This window comes from Lepidothrix coronata, unplaced genomic scaffold (genome assembly GCF_001604755.1).
Source record: "Lepidothrix coronata isolate B3197 unplaced genomic scaffold, Lepidothrix_coronata-1.0 Scaffold204, whole genome shotgun sequence".
NCBI lineage: Eukaryota > Metazoa > Chordata > Aves > Passeriformes > Pipridae > Lepidothrix > Lepidothrix coronata.
The window spans coordinates 452,070-469,886 of NW_016690384.1; the positions used below are offsets into that span (position 1 = coordinate 452,070).

The window sequence follows — 17,817 nt, forward strand, 5'->3', positions numbered from 1 at the left end:
CCTACTGAGGGAAAAACCTAACAGGAACATGACATTCCAAGGAGAATTCCCTACAGATGCCTCAAGACTAAAGCAACTTAAGAGATGTGAATGTTTTCAGGATGTGTTTCAAAGCACTGTAATGTTTTGCAGAGTCTGTGCATTAGAAGCAGCCAAGTTCCAAATGTAACACAGGGAATGTGGGGGCCCTTGGAATCACCAGCACTGCTCTGAACCTCTGTGCTGCCATGAACAGGGCTGGGATTTTCCTTCTTTTAAAGGTTCATTTAAAGCTTCTTTCATGCCTGTGCTGTACTTTGAGGAGGTGTAGAGAGGCAGTTCCACCAGAGAAATCCCTGCTCACCTTTCTGGGCCAAACGCTGGCTCCGACTTCAGGAAAGACCGTGGCTCCCCCTGCTGACACGTCACTCATCTGCACAGGTGGGAAACACAGGTGAGCTCACACAGCCTCGGGGTCTCTCATGTTTCAGTAAAACAGAGTCGGGTTATTGAAGAAGTTAATTTACACCTCCCTGAAAGAGGCTGAAACCCTCCCGCTGTGGTCCCAGTGGAACCCCAGCCTTGCCCCCTCCACTGCAGTTCACAGGCTGATAATACTGATGGAGATACAGAAATGAACAGCCAGGCAAGTAATTGTAGGGAGCAAAATCCTCCTTCCAGCACATGGAAGGACCACATGGTCTGGGGAGGAAGACAACAGGACCCCAGAGTTTGGGGCTGCTTGAGTGGGAAGTGACTGCAGCAAAAACCGGAATGAACAGAAAGGAGAATGAAATCCTCAGTGGCACAGAATGGGGAGGGACACGAGGTGTGACTTACATAAAACAACCAAGTAGCAATTCTGTTGCCTGTTCCCAATTCCTTAAAAGCATCTGGCTCATCTTTCTGTGAACAAAAGGAAGCAGAGTCCATCAGCACTTCCTCTGTGCTGCTGAGAGGAGCCAATGACAGGGAGTGGCTGAGACTTTGGGGTTGGGCAGAAGAAATGATCAACCCTTTGCTTTGGAATCAGGTAAATACAAGTGGGGAAGGGAAGGAAAGGAAAAAGGAAAGAAAATGAAAGGAAAAAGGAAAGGAAATTTCAGGGAAGGGAAGGGAAAGGGAAAAGGAGCCATCAGCAGGCAACTCTAAGTCAGAAGGGGATGGTGCCTGCGAGGAGCACCAAAGAGAGCACAGGGTCACCAACTACTGCTGAGCATCTCCATGGAATCAAAGGTTCTCACACAGCAATACTGTCACTGCTTGGGGCAGATCTGACAAAAGAAAAAAGGGAAAGAAAGAAAGAGGGAGGAAAAGAAGGAAGGAAAGAGAGAAAGAAAGAAGGAAAGAAAGAGAGAAAGAAGGAAGGAAAGAAGAAAGAAAGAAAAGAAAGAAGGGAGGAAAGAAAGAAGGAAGGGAAGAAAGGAAAGAAAGAAGGAAGGAAAGAAAGAAAGAAGGAAGGAAATAAAGAGGGAAAGAAAGAGGAAAAGAGAGAGGCAAAGGGCCCCGTTCCTAAAGCAGTAGGAATGCCCTGAGGAGTGGTAACCCTGCCGACTGGCACAGCTGGTGATCCCCAGGGCTCCCTGCCCTGCCAGGGATTGGGCAGAGCTACAGAGTGTGCCAGCCAGTGAAGAAGAGGCTGGGCCGGGCCAGAGGCCGAGGCTGCCCCGGGTCACTGCTCTCCTCCCGCTCTGTACTTGCCCGTGCAAAGTCAAAGTGGGGCTCATACTGTCCTCCCACTCCATAATTTGCCACCTGCAAAAGAGAAACAACAACAGCCCTTGTGAAGAAGAAGGAGGTGAAGACAGAACAGGACTTACCCTTCCAAAATCAAAGTGAGGCTCATACTGGCCCCCTACTCCGTAGTTGGCTACCTACAGTGAGAGGAGAAGCACAAGCTCTAGTAAAGCAGTTTTATCCAGCAAGACTGTGACTGTTAGCCACAGCTTCTCAATGGGTCAGTGGCAAACACCAAGCCCCAGGGAGTGACAAGCCTCTGTCACCTCCAGGAGCAGCAGCACATCCAAGACCGGCACTGCAAGATGCAGCTCCAGGTGAGAATCTGGTACTTCCCAGGGCACAAAAGGGTTTTTTCTCTGTGGCAGCTTTTCAGCCTCTGTTCTCTTCAAAACCTGTCACGGTGCTTTGACATGGTTCATGTATAAACTACTTCATGTCAATAAAGAGGATCCCCTCTCCTGCTTGCCAGTTGATTATAAAGAAAGAAACCTTGAACTTCAGCCAGATCCTGGGGCATTTTATCCCCAGGAGTCTTGACAGGGGCACAGCAGCTTCCAGCCCCGTCTGGGTGTCCTGCTTTCCAGGTACTCACACTTTGCTCACAGTCAGTAAAGCAGCTGCTCCTTCAAAGGCCTCAAGCAAATGTACCAAAGCACTTCTGAATTACCATTTACACCTACAGCCACTGTTTCCCACATGCCAGGGACACCAGACACATTGTTGGCCTTCCTTAAGTACCAGTCAAGCTGAACTCCCATCTCAGCAGCAAAGTTTTTGGACCCTACAGCAGTGAAGCTCAGGTTTGGTTGTTCCCCTCCAGCACCAAAAGCCATTTCCCACTGAAGAGCTGCTCTACAAACACACCTTTGTTTCTTGCCCCTCTGTAAACAAAGGAGCTTTTGTGCCACCTGAGCCACCCAAAATGAAGTGCTGACTGACGTCCAGCACCAGACCCATCCCCAGAATTACCTGCAGCTCCTCTGCTGTGGACACATCCAGCCCGGTGAGGTCCTGTATCCTCGTGTTGATCCGGGACACCACGGGGCTCTCGTACCCTGACAGCCACGCACTGGGGGGACAACCAGGGAGATGTGACAGTAACAGGCAGTGCACAGCAGGACAGCAAACACTGGCACTGACTTACACTTCGACATGACCTTCCTAGGACTTCTCAAGAAATATCTCTGTATTGCAACAGCCCTGACTTCAGTGACCGCATTCTTGAGAAAGAACACTCGGAGCACTGCTCTAAGGGAGCTCTGACTGCCCAGTGACAGAAGGAAACATTCCAAAGAGTGAAAATCTGCTTCTAGCTGTTTTCTAAACCAGGCACAAACAGCTTTGCTCTTACAGTGAATTCAGCCCCCACAAGTGATGAATTTGCAAGCAACATTTGGCAAAGGCACAGGTGAGAGCTGCTCTCCTTCTCTGTGTGTCTGGGACTCGGCTCCTCCCCACGGCACAGCACCGTGTGAGCTGCCCTGTCACACCACTCACCTGGGCAATCCCACTGCAAACCCTTCTGAAAACAATGTAGTCATGCATTCAGTTCTCTCCCATGTTCCCCACGGAACAATTTCTACCAGAACAACCTACTACAGATTTGCTATTTAGCACCTGCTTCAGGCAAATGATTTTCAAGGGGAAAAAAAACCAACCCTCAAATCAACCCTTTTTTTTTTAAAAATATAAACGTCAGCCTCACAGTTCCAAAGGCATCTTTCAAAATGTTTGCCTCCTGCTATATATTAGAACTTCTTGGCTAAAAATACTGCATTTTTCTCTTTATCACCTGCTCACCTGATGTCTGGTTTTCTTGCTGCTTTACTTGTCCCATACCACCTTCATTTTACCTGTCCTCTGTTTACCTTGCAGCCCTTGCTAGTCATTAATATGGATGATTATGATGATTTGGGGCTCATTTTCCCCCTTTTTTGCAGGAAAATGGAGACAGGTAGTTCTACCTCTTTTTCCAGCAGCTGACTCAGCTTTAGGGCTCATCAGTGGTTCCTGCTGGAGGGAAGTCCCTGTGCTCAGCTGGAAACTATCAGCAGCAGCAGCATCATAGTATTTTTATTCAAATGCACCTTCTCATCCATACTAAATTAAGTTTTTCTTCTTTAATTTGCATTTAAAAAAATATTATAATCCCCAAATCCCTCTCCTGGGAGGAACAGTAGCATGACACAGGACACGAGGCACTGACACAGGTTACAGAATCTCTATGAGCATTTTTTAAATGCCAAATGAACCACAGATAAAAAGAAAGAAGATTTCTCAAGGCAGACATGCACAAACACAGCCACAGACCCATCCATTTCTGAGCACTGTTAGTACAAGGAGGGGTTACAGCACAACCTGCCTGGATTTCAGGTGGTGGAAGGATATGTAGGTGCTTATGAAGCCAAATAAACCGCCCCCCAAAAAGCAGCCGTGCTCTGCAGCCACGGTGAACAGGGAATGCTCACAAGCAATCCTAACCTCACATTTAACACACACAGAAAAAGCCCCAACACACCCACCAGCTCCATCTGCTTCTGTCCAGTCTGGGTATAAGAGCTTACAGGGGAAAAAAGGGAAAAAAACAGGCCAAAGGAAGACAAACCCCAAGCATTCCTGGTGTGTGGGTTATTTAGAGTAGCAGTGAATGCTTCCACAGGGAGAATACTGCAGCCTTTCAGGAAGGGAAATACTGCACGTATTTTAAAAATAAAATTAATTGCCTGAGGATACAAAGGAAGTCTATGAAAGGTGGAGGAACAGGGAACTGAAACCATAATCCAAGTGCCAGCCTGTCTGCTGAGCAGAGCTGGGGGAGGCCTGCAGTGCTGAGGAGTTACAGTGGGATTTAACCCGCTAAGTGTCACAAAACCTGCTTTGCCTGGTCACAGAATATTCCCATCTGTCCCACATTCCCTCCCCTGGCATCTCGGCCTGGTCCCTTGCTGACATCTCTGCCTCATTTCAGACCATTTCCTCGCACAAAGGAGGCTGTTTCCTGCCCTTGTCTATCAAAGAAGAGACAGACTCCCCTCACCAGTGCTGTGGGAGATGCAGCATTAACAGCCTGAAAGGGTGCTCAGCAACCCTTTTTCTTCTAATATTTGCACAGTTCAGGGTTCAGTGTAAGTCAGCACATGCACACAGCTCTGCCCTTCCACATACATCTGGCAGATCAGCAACTTCATCTGACAGGTTCATGGGCACTCTGTCACATTCATGACCAGCTGCCACCTCTGAGTCCACTGTGGGCAGAGAAATTCCTCACAAAAGAGGGACAAGCTGATTTCTGGGAAGCCATAGGCAGGGCAGATCAATATACAAGTGATTTACTTACAGGAGGAGTTGGTATTTCCTTAATAACTACCACCCCCAATTCTCTGCCCACACAGGTTTGGTGTTTTCTGACCCACTTGGTTTTGTAAAAACACATCCCTGCACTAAGGCAATACACTATTTAAAAAAAAGAGATACTTTCATTACCATGCTGAATTCCCACTGGGGGGGTTGCTTTGCTTCTTCCTCACACCCACATCTGGCTTTTAACAACTTATATTTGTTACAAACAGATAGGAATAATCACATTTTCTCACAGGATCCCAGAATGGTTTGGGTTGGAAGGGATCTTACAGCTCATCCCATCCCACCCCTGCCATGGGCAGGGACACCTCCCACTAGCCCAGGTTGCTCCAAGCCCCGTCCAACCTGGCCTTGGACACTTCCAGGGATGGGGCAGCCACAAAAAATGTCTTATAATTCTGCATGAGGTACCTTAAAGGTTTTTAATAGCACAATTTTTATATAGAGAAATCACTTTGGACTAAGCGACATACTACAGGGAAAAAAAAACAACAGCCAGTTCTCCACAGCACACACATCCCCCAAAATCTCAGCTCTGGTCACTGTAGGAGCAGACATTACATTTCAACACTGCTCCTGTGAGTCACTGGCCACGAAATACCAGCATTTCTGTTTAAAAGCCTTCTCAAATGCACTTAATATGTAAAAACAAGTACCAGTAGAGACGCACTAGGGAGCGAATGAAAGCCCAGACTGGTATTTCTGCAGTGGAAACTTTACCACTAGTGCTACAAGCTCTGGCTGCCTGCTGGGAGGAGAGGGAGAGGGGAAAAAAAAGGCAGTTTTTTATCTTTGCAAGCAGTGTGTGAGTGGGTGGGTTTATTCTGGTGGTGCTGGCGAGGTGCCCCCGTTGACAGAGCCTGCCACGTCCCACCAGGGGAACAGTGGTGCTCTCAGAGACAGGAATGCTGTAATTTGGGAGGGCATTTGCTAGGAAGGAATGTTTGAAGGGGGAAAGCAGTCATCTAGTAAAAAAAATAAAGCATTTTTTTTGGGTTTCAGGAGCAATGATTCATCCGGAATCCAAACCAGCTCAAGCAGCTCCAACAGAAAGATGTTCCCAGCAGGACTAAAACAGACCCTCTAAATCAGGCTGCCCTGGGCTCTGGAGGAGAATTCTACCTCCTGCTCTGGATTTAGGTGTCAGTTCTCTTGGAATGTCCATACACATCCTGGAAATCTGCACATGGAGGAATGCAAAGGGGAAGCAGGACAAGGGCAGTTCCCCTCCACCCTCAAGAAATGGTCTTCCCTAAATTCTTGGATGTTTCTTCACAATTCTAATTCCGGGGTCCAGTGAGAGACTGGATTTAAGAACTTAGCAAAGTCTGACTGGAGAGTTCCTTAGGTGTGTTGGTAGGAAGTCCCACAGTGCCACCTTTTTGAGCACCAAACCCTAAGTAAGGTCCCATTCCCCAGGAGCTGGCCAGGAGGCTCTATCCCAGGTTTTCCATTGGCTTTTCATGCTGGGTGGTGCTTTGTACTGTTCTTTCTGCCTGTGCCTGTGTTATACCTCAGGGCATAACACTTCTACTGATGAAAAATCACAACTCTAAATCAAAACTTCTTTTACTGAAGCTCATCTATTTAAATAGGGGGCAATTATGCATCCCAATTTCCATCAGTGATCTGCTCCTGCAACTCCCAATATTAGCACAGAAACCATGAGGAGGTGAGGGAGGTTCCTCAGCAATGCCCCAGAGCTGGCTGGCACAGAGGACAAATCCCAGGACTGAATAAATGCTGCCTTTAAAATATGCAGTGACAAACAACCAAGGTAGATGAGACATGGACAAGACTTGAATATTAAAAGTAAAAAAATAAAATTTAAATGTAACACATGTCCAACAGGAAGACAAATGTTCCTAAAGTCAAGTCCCTCCGGAAGGGGGCCCTGTGGGGGGAAGTTTTAAGGAGCAAACAGACCATTTCCAAAGGATTCCCACTACCTGTGTGTGCCCATGAGCACCTAGACCCACATGCTCCAGAGGTGCAAGGCAATTTTCAAAGGATAAAAATTAACGTTTCCAACTTTTAACAACGGTGGCCTTAGGATCTGACCTCAGCTCCAATGGTTTTCCCAGTTTTTCTAAGACTTATAATCAATCACTCCTGAATCAATCACCTTCCTATGATCCACTATTTGGAAGCAATTTTACCTTTTTAAAGACATTCATAGCTCAATAAAAGCCCTCAAGCTACAGACCATTCTAATTTCAGAGCAGCTGAGAGAACACTGGGTTTCTAGTAAAGCAGCAACTGCATTCCATCATGTCAACAGGGAAATCCTTGACAACCACCACCTAGCTTTAACTTGCAGCATTCCCAGGAATCCCAGCAGCTCCTGGTTTCAAGCAGGTGTGGATATCTGGAAGTTTAGGAGCAGAGGTGAGCCGGGCAGGTCCCTGTTGCAGCAGGAGCAGCAGCGGAGCTCGCGCTCACGTTTAGTACGTTAGTTGGAGCAGACAAGCCATGCTCAGCCAAAGGCACTTCCACCTTGGAATACCACCATTTCCAACCAAGCCCTACTCCAGCAGGCCACGTGCTTTGTGTTACATGCCAGCTCAGCTCACTTAGGCCCCTTTCTAAAGAAAGGCTTAGGAACAGAGGTCACGCCAAATCCTTGCCCCTCACGCTCAGCGCTGAAGCAGCACAGCCCCAGGACAGCCTTCCTCGGCCAGGGAATCCCTTGGAAGACGCTCCCTTACCTCTTCGAGACTCTGTAATGTGCTGTGGTCAGTTTGCCAGTCTCGGGGTCATGCACAGTAGCCCGGCTCAGCTACAAAAAGAGAAAGGACAAGGCTTACCCACCTCGCAGGCTGCGCTCTGCCAACCCCAGGGCTTCCAGAGGGTTCCGATTGCTCCGGATGCAAAGCTCACAAATTAGCCAGGTTGGGAGGGCAACAGAAGCTGCAGCTGCTGTGTTCAAATTGCACCAAATTGGTTGGAAAAATTTGGTTAGATTGTCCTTTCACTTTTTTTCCTCCCTTTCTAAATTTTTTTCCTTTTTTTTTTTTTTTTGGTTTTAACTAAGACTTTCTGCGAGTAATTTCTGATGCTGAGTTTCCCAGACAATTCCTCTCCACCCAGAAGTTTAAGTAAGTCCTTCCTGATGGTGTGCATGGCCAATCTTTTAATTAACACAACTAAAACCAGGGGAGGGCAAGCAGGGGCAGGTGGCTTTTCAGATCCAGCCAATTTTGGAAAAGGCTGGCTAAATTCAATACTTGCAGTACTTAGTAGACAAGCTGAAAAGAACCAGGAGCCTGGTGAAAACGAGCCAGATTTGTGTCAGGCAGGAGGTAAAGGAGCCCAGCAGGGAGTATGGGATTATCCTGGACAAGGAAATGCTGTGTGTGTGTGTGTGTGTGTGTGTGTGTGTGTGTGTGTGTGTGTGTGTGTGTGTGTGTGTGTGTGCGTGCGCGCGTGTGTGCGCGTGTGCGCGTGTGCGCGTGTGCGCGTGTGCGCGTGTGCGCGTGCGTGTGCGTGTGTGTGTGCGCGTGTGTGCGCGTGTGTGCGTGTGTGTGCGTGTGTGTGTGTGTGTGTGTGTGTGTGTGCGTGCGCGCACAACAAGGACTCAAAGCATCTCTTACACATGTAAAGGCACTACACATTTTCCAAGGAAGGGGAGGACAACTCTTGGTTGGTGAGAAGAGCAAGGGGAAAGGAATATATAAATTAAAACCAAACTCCAGGTTTTACTGAAGACTTTGTAACATCACATGTTTTTCACACTGACTGCAGAGACCTGACTGTTGGAAAACACACACCGAGAAGGCGCCCGAAAAAGAAAGAGAACAAATCAAAACACGCCCCCAGAACTTCCAGCTGAAGGAAAAGACTGAGAAACTCAGCAGGAACAGCCTGTCATGGATCTGCAGGGAACAGCAGGGTGGACTCCACGGTTGTTCTTTAGCCCACCTCTTGTCTCCCCATAAAGAGCAGGACGTACACACTCATTCCAGGCCCAAGACCTCTGGCACGGAGCTCTCTTACCTTTTGCTAATTCTGTAATGTGCCGTCTCCAAGGCTCCCGTTATGGGGTTTGAAATGGTGGCTCGCCTCAGCTGTGAAGCGAACCATCAGAACAGTTGCATTACAAGCACAATCTGCATCCCAGCAATCCGACCCTCAGAAGCCTGGGGGGATAACGCCCGGAGCCGCCGCGCCACCGCCCCGGCACTGCCACTGCCCCGGCACTGCCGTGCTCGCCTCACCGGGAACCGGGGGCAGCCGCCACTCTCACTAAAAACAGGGGGGGTCCTGTTTGGGGTTGGTTTTTTTTAGTGTTAGAGAAGATCAGGTTTTCCAGAAGTCCTGTTTCCACGCCTGCAGCAAGGAGAACAGCTGCTGAATAGAGCAAACTAGAGGCTTTCGTTCCCTTTGCGTTGCAGCAGCTGCTGGAGCAGCACAGTGCTGTGGCAGGTGAATACCTGGTGCTTTGTTACTCTGTCCGGCACAGAGCACAAGGAGTTTCACAGGTAAAGTGGATCCAGGCAGCACCATCATTCTCAACAAACCAAAGATGAATAAACCTTCCTTTTTGGGTTCTTCCTGTACCAAAAGCAGCACTGAACTCTTCTGTGCTCACACAAACTACTGCTTCATCCATGGTTGTACTGTACTCCTGAGATACAAAGAGTGAAACTCTTGGCTCAAGGCCTTCCTTTCCTTCTCTTGTGCTCCATTTACTTCGTGCCATCCCGTGTGTGTTAATATTCCAGTTCAGGACCTTACATGCACCCTTTAGCTTGGTTCATGTTCTATCAGACTCTCCATCTCTCGTAACTGGGGAGGTTGAGGTGCAGAGCCCAAATTCTGGAAGAGGCACAAGGCAACACCAAGTCCCGACTAACCAGAAGTATTTCTCTACTGTTAAACTAAGTAAATCAACACTTACTAAGAAGAAAAGGCACTGGGAGCTCCTAATATGCTGCCTCTCCTCTCATCCCATGCAGACACACAAAAACCAAGGCACAAACCACAATTCCAGCGAGACTCCCACAGCTGAATAATGAGCTGAATAATGCCAGCACAGATCAGACAGTGCTGTCATCCCAGAGGATGGCAGCATCCCAAGCACTGGGAATGAGATGACCTTTCAGTCTCCAGAAACACAATCCTTCTGGCTGCTGAGCTGTGTAAGGCCTCGGCCGTAGGGAACACGTGGAACGACAGCCACATACAGATGCTCCTGCATTAATGACATTAATGTGGATCTCTGTCTTTGCCATGAGCCAAATGTCTGACAGGAAAACAACGACCTCAGCAAGTCCAGAACTTACAGTGACCACATCCACAGGTTTTCTGCTCCCTAAGGAAGTGATCTGGTCATATTCCACAGACACAGTGCCAGTGCTTTTGCAGCACTGAAGGGGCTCAACCACCTACAGCCCAACACACAGGGCTCTGAGTCTCAGCCCTGCAGCAAAGCTGCCTGCCAGGAGAGCAGGAGATGCCTCACAGTGAAGTGAAAAAGCTTGTACTTCCTGCTTACAGTTCAGACTGTCCTCTCAGGAATCACAGAAAAGAATCACTGAGGTTAGAAAAGGCCTCCAAGGTCATCGAGTCCAACCTGTGCCCGATCCCCACCTTGTCCCCCAGCCCAGAGCACTCAGTGCCATGGCCAGTTGTTCCTTGATTATTGTCTGCACTCAGAAACAGGCATCTTTGCATCCAGTGTCTGGAACAGGGTTCAAGAGCCACCACAGTCAATAAGAAGGCAAATATCACCAATTAAGCCCTGCCCTCTTAAAGGTCTTTCATCTGCAGGCAACTTCCAAGCCTAGGAGACAGCAGCCAGTTTTATACCAAAATGGAGACTACAACCATTCTTTCTTGTCTGCACAATAAGGTGGCATTCCAGGAGCAGAAGAAAGGCTGCCTTTCCCTAGACAGTACTCTTCTCCAGACTTTAAAGGAAAAAGCAAAAGCCAGACACCCCAGCAAATACCAGGAATACTCCAAGGCACCCTAGCTGCAGCATGTTTGTTTTCTGCTGGAGAACATCAGTGTGTGCTGAAATCGTGCCTGCTGGAAGAGCCTGGCAGCCCTGCCCTGCTGTCAGCTGGCCCTGCCCATCACACAGCATTCCCAGCTTTCCCCACCATCTCCTGCAGAGAGCGTCACCAAGAGCTGCAGGGTGAGGAAAGCGAGGTGTGAGGGCACTGCCTGCCACAGGACACATCACACCCACTCACACAGGAAGCACACGGGGAATTTGGGATTCCAAAGGCAAAGGAGCATGAGGCATTTACCCCCATGGATTTTCAGATTCCAAAGGCAAAGGAGCATGAGGCATTTACCCCCATGGATTTTCAGATTCCAAAGGCAAAGGAGCATAAGGCATTTACCCTCGGCTTGGCCAGTTCCTTCACGGTCTCGATCTCCTCGTCAGAGATGATGTCCAGGAAGCGAACGATCCGGGGCTTGTCCCACTCATCCTCCTGCTTGACAGGGCCCAGGATGTACCTGGGATTCCTGTTCCCGTCGTAGTAGCGGCAGAAGAGTCTCTTTTGTCTCCGAGGAGTCTGGAAGGGAGGCAGAGCCAGAGGGTCAGAGAACTTCCATGGGACATTAATATCTCCGAGAAACAGAAATGTCCTGAGGACAAGACAAGGGAACAACCCACCTTCCCTACCTCATTGTTGTGACAGGTTAAAGGGATGCTTCCAGTTTAAAAAAATTAGTAGTGTCAGCACATGAATGTTGCTGTGTAATACTTCAACAAGCATTACTTGACATAGTCCTATTAAAGTAATTTTCTCACTAAAAAACCACCCTTATTTAATTCTCTAAGTAACTCTAGACTTCCACCATCCTTACTCAATTAATCCCACTGATGTAGCACATCCAAGTCAGCCAGCACAGCCCTGCCTGTGGCAGTATTACTTTTAGTCTACTGGACTGACTGAAACAGGGAAGAAATCCAACACACTCATCCAGCTGCTCTAACAACTTCCTTGCTTCCACACCACACACAAATTCCTGACATTGTTTGGTTGGGTTCAAACATGTGAGAACAGTCTACTCCACTTTACCATTTTGAGCCCCTCCCCACGGCACAGCATTTCGTACTTCCTTCTCTCAGGCAGGTAATCCTTTTTCTTAACCTCAGTTTCCTTCTCCTGCTCTTCTGAATCCGTGCTGGACTTATTTCCTTCTTTCTCTTTGGCCATGATATATTCAAAGTATTTCATGTTCCCGTTGGCTCTTTGATGTTCGGGATCTATTGACAAGGAAAGAGGGGAGGATCACTGGCAGCTCTCCAGCTGGGGAGGGACTATCCCAAAGTGGCTATTTACAGGAAGCAAAAGGAAACAGAGGCACACTAGTGCTTCCCAAACCCTCACTGCACACGCAGGTCCCAGCACTCAGAAAAAGGGTTTGGGCCTTCCAGCCCATCTCACCAGTGAGGGAGAGACAAGGGAATGAGACAGGGAGAGAGCTGGGACAGCATGAAACCTAAACAATACCTTGATGGGATTTAAGATTTCTGGGGACAAAGCTTTTAACAATCACTAAACTTACAGAAGCTTCAGATCTTTGATAAATGGCTCTCAGGAGCTTTTGCTATGTTAGGTTTAGTTCTGAGCTTCTCAGTGCCTCCTTTACACAGTCAATCAGCAAAGTATTTACAGCACAATAAAGACTTTCATATTTCACAGAACAGTCTCTTATCTCGCTGTCTTGTATCCTGTATTTCTTGTTTTTCCAAGCTTTTCATCTCCAACATGCTTCATTTGCATTTAAATCATCTGCAGAGATTTTGGTATCACTCTAGTTTCAGTTTCACTCAGTTTGGTTTTGCCTGTACTTAAATGGGAAGTAATCTCAGCCCAGGCAAGTAAAAAAAAAAAACAGGGAGAGAGGTAAGTTTCAGAAAATAATGACTAAGATGGGTAAGGGGTTAGAAGCCAACAGTGCTGGGAGGCAAAAAGAACAATCCTTAACCCCAGCACTCCTGAGGTGGTAGCTGAGCCTAACTGTCCATCTGAAAACTCAAAATACGTTTGACAAAGGCACGGCCAAGCCCAGAGCACAGGCAGGAGCACACTGCCCAGAGCACAGGCAGGAGCACACTGCCCAGAGCACACTGCCCAGAGCACACTGCCCAGGACAATGCACAGCCAGAGTTCCCCCAGCACCCAGTTGGCTGCCCCTCGCCCATACCCAGCTCCAGGAGGCGTTTGGTGAGTGCCATGGCCTTGCCCAGGTCCCCCTGCTGATACACAGCATAGCTCAGGTAGTCCAGGATGTAGACTTTGTCTGCAGAGGACACTTCTCCCTCATCCAGCTGCTTCAGAGCTTGCTCCATCCAAAGCTCCGTGTGGTAGTAATCAGCTTCCGTGTAGGCAATCTTCCCCAGCTCAAAGCAATCCTCAGCTGTCAGGAAGGATTTGTGCTTCACACCTGGATTTAACACAAAAGCACAATTTACACAGGGTTCCAGCCCAGCCCTCACAGCGACGTTCTTCATTTCCCGTTCTCACAGCGGTTTAATTTCGGTTCTCCAACAGCTCCCTTCTGTGCTTGCCACTTGGTGAAGACTCAGATGAAGGCTGTAAATCCCTGGCAGAACACAGGGATGCAGTTTTTCATTCCCAGAATGCCAGTAACGAGCTGAATGTCTTTACCACTAGCGAAAAACAAAATAAAACAAACCTTCCCCAAAACCCCCGACCACTCTGAGCAACAGTGAGCGAAATAGGAAGTTTCAGAAATCTGTTTTCAAACACGTCACATTATCACTTTCAAAAGGTTCCTGAAGAACAGCTTGTTAGGGACAACTTGGAGGGGGAGGAAAAGAAAAACATCAGGCAGTAAATTCCCAGCTGCTCGGGATTTTTTTGAAGTCAGTCATTTTTAGAAACATTTAAAGTGACCTCTGAAAGATTAAACCACTTGTAAGCAAATTACAGATTCCTATTTTTGCCTCTGGAAATACAGGCCCAAAGAAAAACCAAATTCAATCTTGTAAGAAGGAAACAGGACCTGCCAGTTTTCCAGCTAAAATTACACTCCTGATTACATCTTAATACATTTCTACCAGCAGCTCTGCAGCCCTCAAAGACGGAAGCTGCTCTGCTGAAGGGACATCCCATGAAATGCAGTATTCCCACAGCACAGCTTTGCTCACTGAACACCTTGTGCTGGGATGGGCAGTGACTGCAGTTGTCTGAGCCTGAAGCTACAAATTCTCAAAGCACACCAAGATTTGGCAACATGGCAGGAGCTGAGGCTCTGACCCAAACAAGGAACACAAACAAGTGACCACACAGGATATTCCCCTCTAGAGCTCTCCAGAGTCCAACCCATTCCCGTTTATACTCCAGAACTTCCAGGTTCCGCCATTACACTTCATCACACACAGTCAGGACAGTTCATTGCTTCAAAAGAAGCAAAACCTTCCCCTTGTGTTTTTGTGCTGTTTTAAGGAAACAGTAACAAGCTGCTTATTGTATTAGAAGGCATCTGTAGGTCCTTGAGATGATCTTGAACCAAACCCAAAAGCAAGGTTATACATCATAACATACAGAGCCAATTACCCTTAATTTTATTAGGCATCTGACCACAATGAGCACTTGCAAAAACACAGATGGATTGCACAGAGCTGACTTTTTGCCAGTTGGCACAGCACTATTTTTGAACAGAGGAAACAAGGAAGATTTATCAGAGAAAGAGTTTTCTGACAAGAGAGAAGCCTGTCCTCTCCTGCATATAAATCTATTAAAGGTCAGCTCAGGTAATGCCACACGAGCTCCAACCTGTGTATGCACTGTCTTTTGCTTTTCAGTTTAGACACCCTGTGAAGTTTAAGCCCAAAGAAACTTCCCAATCTGAAGGGTCCATCTTATCCCTGAGAGGGAAAAGGATAATGAAGGATAGAACTGGTTTGTTAAAATGCATTAAGTTGTGCAATAATATCTGCCAGTGCAACAGAAGGAAAACCCTCACCTAGGCAAGATTTTTATTGCTCTCGATTTTTTATTAAAAGTTATTAACACCAAACTATCTTACCATTGCTAGAAGAAAGACACAGATTTCAACTCAAAAGAATTTTTCTCCTAAGTTTTAGCCACTCAAACCTTTTCCTGTTGTTACCTTCACACAGAGGAGCTGAGCGAGGTGGAACAGAGGAAATGATTTATAAACAGGACATTTAAAGTTCACAGTGACTGCTGCAAATAACATGGATGGCTCTTACCTGGCAGATTCCCTCTGGAGAGGGTGTCTGTGTCCAGATTATACGTGTCCTGGAGCCTCAAAAGGGCTTTGGCTGCACCAGTCTGATCCTCATCATTGGGGAAGAACTGCCGCTGGATAGTCATGTTGGAGATAAAGCCTGGGAAAGACAGGGAAACCCTTGGCTTTGTCCTGGGAATTCTGTAAACTCCAGGCATTAAAGATCCACCTTCACACAGCTCTGAACTGAACTCATGCTGCACAATTAGCATTGGGTGGGTTTTTTTAATTAAAGCAAGCAAAGGAACCGTCACAAAGAAACACTTGGGGGCTTTTTGCAGCAGCAGCACGAGGGGGGTGTTTGTTGGACAGGAGACCAGCAGGTTCTATACAGTAAAGAATATTCTCTCAAGGAACTGTTCCCCTCTTTTGCCCCAAGTTCCAGAAGCACAAGCAGTGCCGACATGATGCTGATTAAATCCATCTTAATGATCACCAGCAGAAATCTAAACAGCATGACCAAAACCAGCCCAAGCACAGTATGCAACACTCAGCTGGCAAAACCATCCAAAAAATAGTGAACTGGGCAAATCTGTGATTTTTGCCACACTCTAGTAGTCCTTTTTAACTATTCAGAACTCATAACACTATTACTTTAGGGAAAAAAACACAATATCCTTTCCCTCTCATTCTGCCTTTCTTTTACTGCACTGCACTTCCCCCAGTATTTTCCTTTCTCCTTATAACAAAAAGTGGACTTTCTTTTTCCCTCCTCCTCATTCAGAAGAAGGGTTTAAGACACTCCAGTCCAGATTTGTGGCTGGCAGGTGCAGAGCCTTTTCAGTTGGCACACTCGGTCCCTCTCACAGCAACAGGGAAGTGGAATGTGCTGAATCCTGACCAGAGACGAATCCTGGGTCTTTTTAAAAGTTCTGCTTTCTTACAGTTCCTCACTACAAACCTCCACCTGGTATTAGCTGTTGACAGTCTCACAGGTCAAATATAACCATGCTGGCTTCCTTTTGCTAAGTGTCTTTCACAGCCAACCATTTCATGTCCTGTTCCTTGCTAAAGAGCCTCTACTCTTGCTGAAGCAAAGAGCCAGCAGAGTGTTTACCACACTAATTCAGGTTGGTTCCACAAGTGCTCAGTCTCAAAAGCAGCCTCACAAACCCCATTCAAACCCTGCCATGGGAAGGACACAGCCAAGGCACTGCCTTTAGCACATTATCCTGTTTTTTTCCTGCAGGCACACTCACCATCTGACATGTCCTTCAGCACCAGGTTCTCCAGCTCACCCCACTCTGTGTTGAGCCTTTTCATCAACTTGAAGGCATTTACAGGATGTCCCAAAAACCCCTCTGGGTCTTTTGTGGCAGTGGCTGTCAGCTGATCCAATTTCTCTGCCCATCTATAATGAAACCACACATTCATTAAAGTCTTGCACAAGTCTGCTGATGCTCTGGAGAACTGATTTCAAGCTACTCAAGTGTCTTCCTTAATAAAAAACCCAACAGAAATTGCAAGCATTTACATTATCTATATATAGAGTCTCCTAGAAGGAACAAAAAGGGCTATTTGCTTTATTTTTTCCCTTTTTTTTTAATCTTCTTCCTCAGCTGCAGCTCAAACCTTGTGCTGCTCTTGCTGTCTTTGTTGGGACCCTGCCTGAAGGAGCTCCTTCCTACAAGCCCCAAAAGCACTGTGCCAGCACTTCCATTATGAGCTGGCCATGCAGGACTAATCAAAAACAAAGCTTTACCCCCATTTGCAATCTTTTATTTTTAAATGGCTGTCGTCCCCCCCTTAAGTTTATAAAAGGCAGTTCCACGCTTGTCTCAAGTTATTTTATGTTCAGACACACACTCTTACATCTGTGATAAGCTCCTTACTTATCCCACCACAAAGCTGAAAGCTTAAGAAAGGACAAGGAGCCCAGATCCCATTCCTGGTACTGCTTCTCCATCTCCACAATCCTCTCTAAGTGCCATAAATCATTCCCAACCCCAACCTGCTCCCAAACAGGCACGGCTTTCAAAACAATGCAGGTTCTACAACATGAGGATGTAACAACGCCCTGAAATCAGGGTAAATTCATGTTAAAAAGCCACACCCCACAGACAAAACCCAACTACAACAGAAGGCAAACACAAAAATCTGCAGCCTGGAGGGAACTCTGTCCACCAGCGTGTTCCAGAACCTGGTTTGCCTGAATTAGGTTTGCAGGATTTCTTCCAAGTGGTTTCTGTTTGATAAAAGGCCCCACACGAGGCCTGAGCCATCCTCCACATTCCAGGGAATTACCAGCTGTCTGGGAGCTGAAGTGAACACCAGCTCCCCACATCCTTCAGCCAAAGGACAGAGCCCAACAAACAGTGCTGGCATTTTCTCCAGGGCCTTTTATCTCTGTGACAGAGATAAAACTCTGACCTGACAGCTCCTCTGAAATCATAAAAACAGAGCTGCAACACTCAGGACAATAAGCTGCATTTACACACTTTTGGATGTCCAATTGGCACATTCCCATGCTAATTTGTAGCTGTAAAGAATATA

At 47.2% G+C, this 17,817-nt stretch overlaps 1 protein-coding gene and 1 long non-coding RNA gene across 6 annotated transcripts in view; one reads left to right on the forward strand and one right to left on the reverse strand.

Moving 5' to 3' along the window:
* Positions 1–17,817, reverse strand: part of P4HA1 (prolyl 4-hydroxylase subunit alpha 1) — a 28,842-nt gene that overhangs the window by 1,175 nt on the left and 9,850 nt on the right. For 2 of the 5 annotated variants that reach the window (XM_017832660.1, XM_017832658.1), the window contains 10 exons: positions 16,524–16,675; positions 15,287–15,424; positions 13,252–13,491; positions 12,120–12,307; positions 11,433–11,609; positions 7,788–7,858; positions 2,689–2,788; positions 1,800–1,853; positions 820–885; positions 344–412 (listed from right to left, as the gene is read on the reverse strand). In XM_017832660.1, the coding sequence (XP_017688149.1) occupies positions 344–412; positions 820–885; positions 1,800–1,853; positions 2,689–2,788; positions 7,788–7,858; positions 11,433–11,609; positions 12,120–12,307; positions 13,252–13,491; positions 15,287–15,424; positions 16,524–16,675 (1,255 nt within the window). Of the gene's footprint in view, positions 1–343; positions 413–819; positions 886–1,680; positions 1,735–1,799; positions 1,854–2,688; positions 2,789–7,787; positions 7,859–9,075; positions 9,147–11,432; positions 11,610–12,119; positions 12,308–13,251; positions 13,492–15,286; positions 15,425–16,523; positions 16,676–17,817 lie in introns of all 5 variants that reach the window. The other 3 variants (XM_017832661.1, XM_017832663.1, XM_017832662.1) reach the window with 3 other exon arrangements.
* LOC108506065 lies at positions 7,395–9,129 on the forward strand. The gene is made up of 3 exons (XR_001877665.1): positions 7,395–7,467; positions 8,114–8,177; positions 8,824–9,129. It is a non-coding gene; the product is annotated as an uncharacterized LOC108506065 (long non-coding RNA).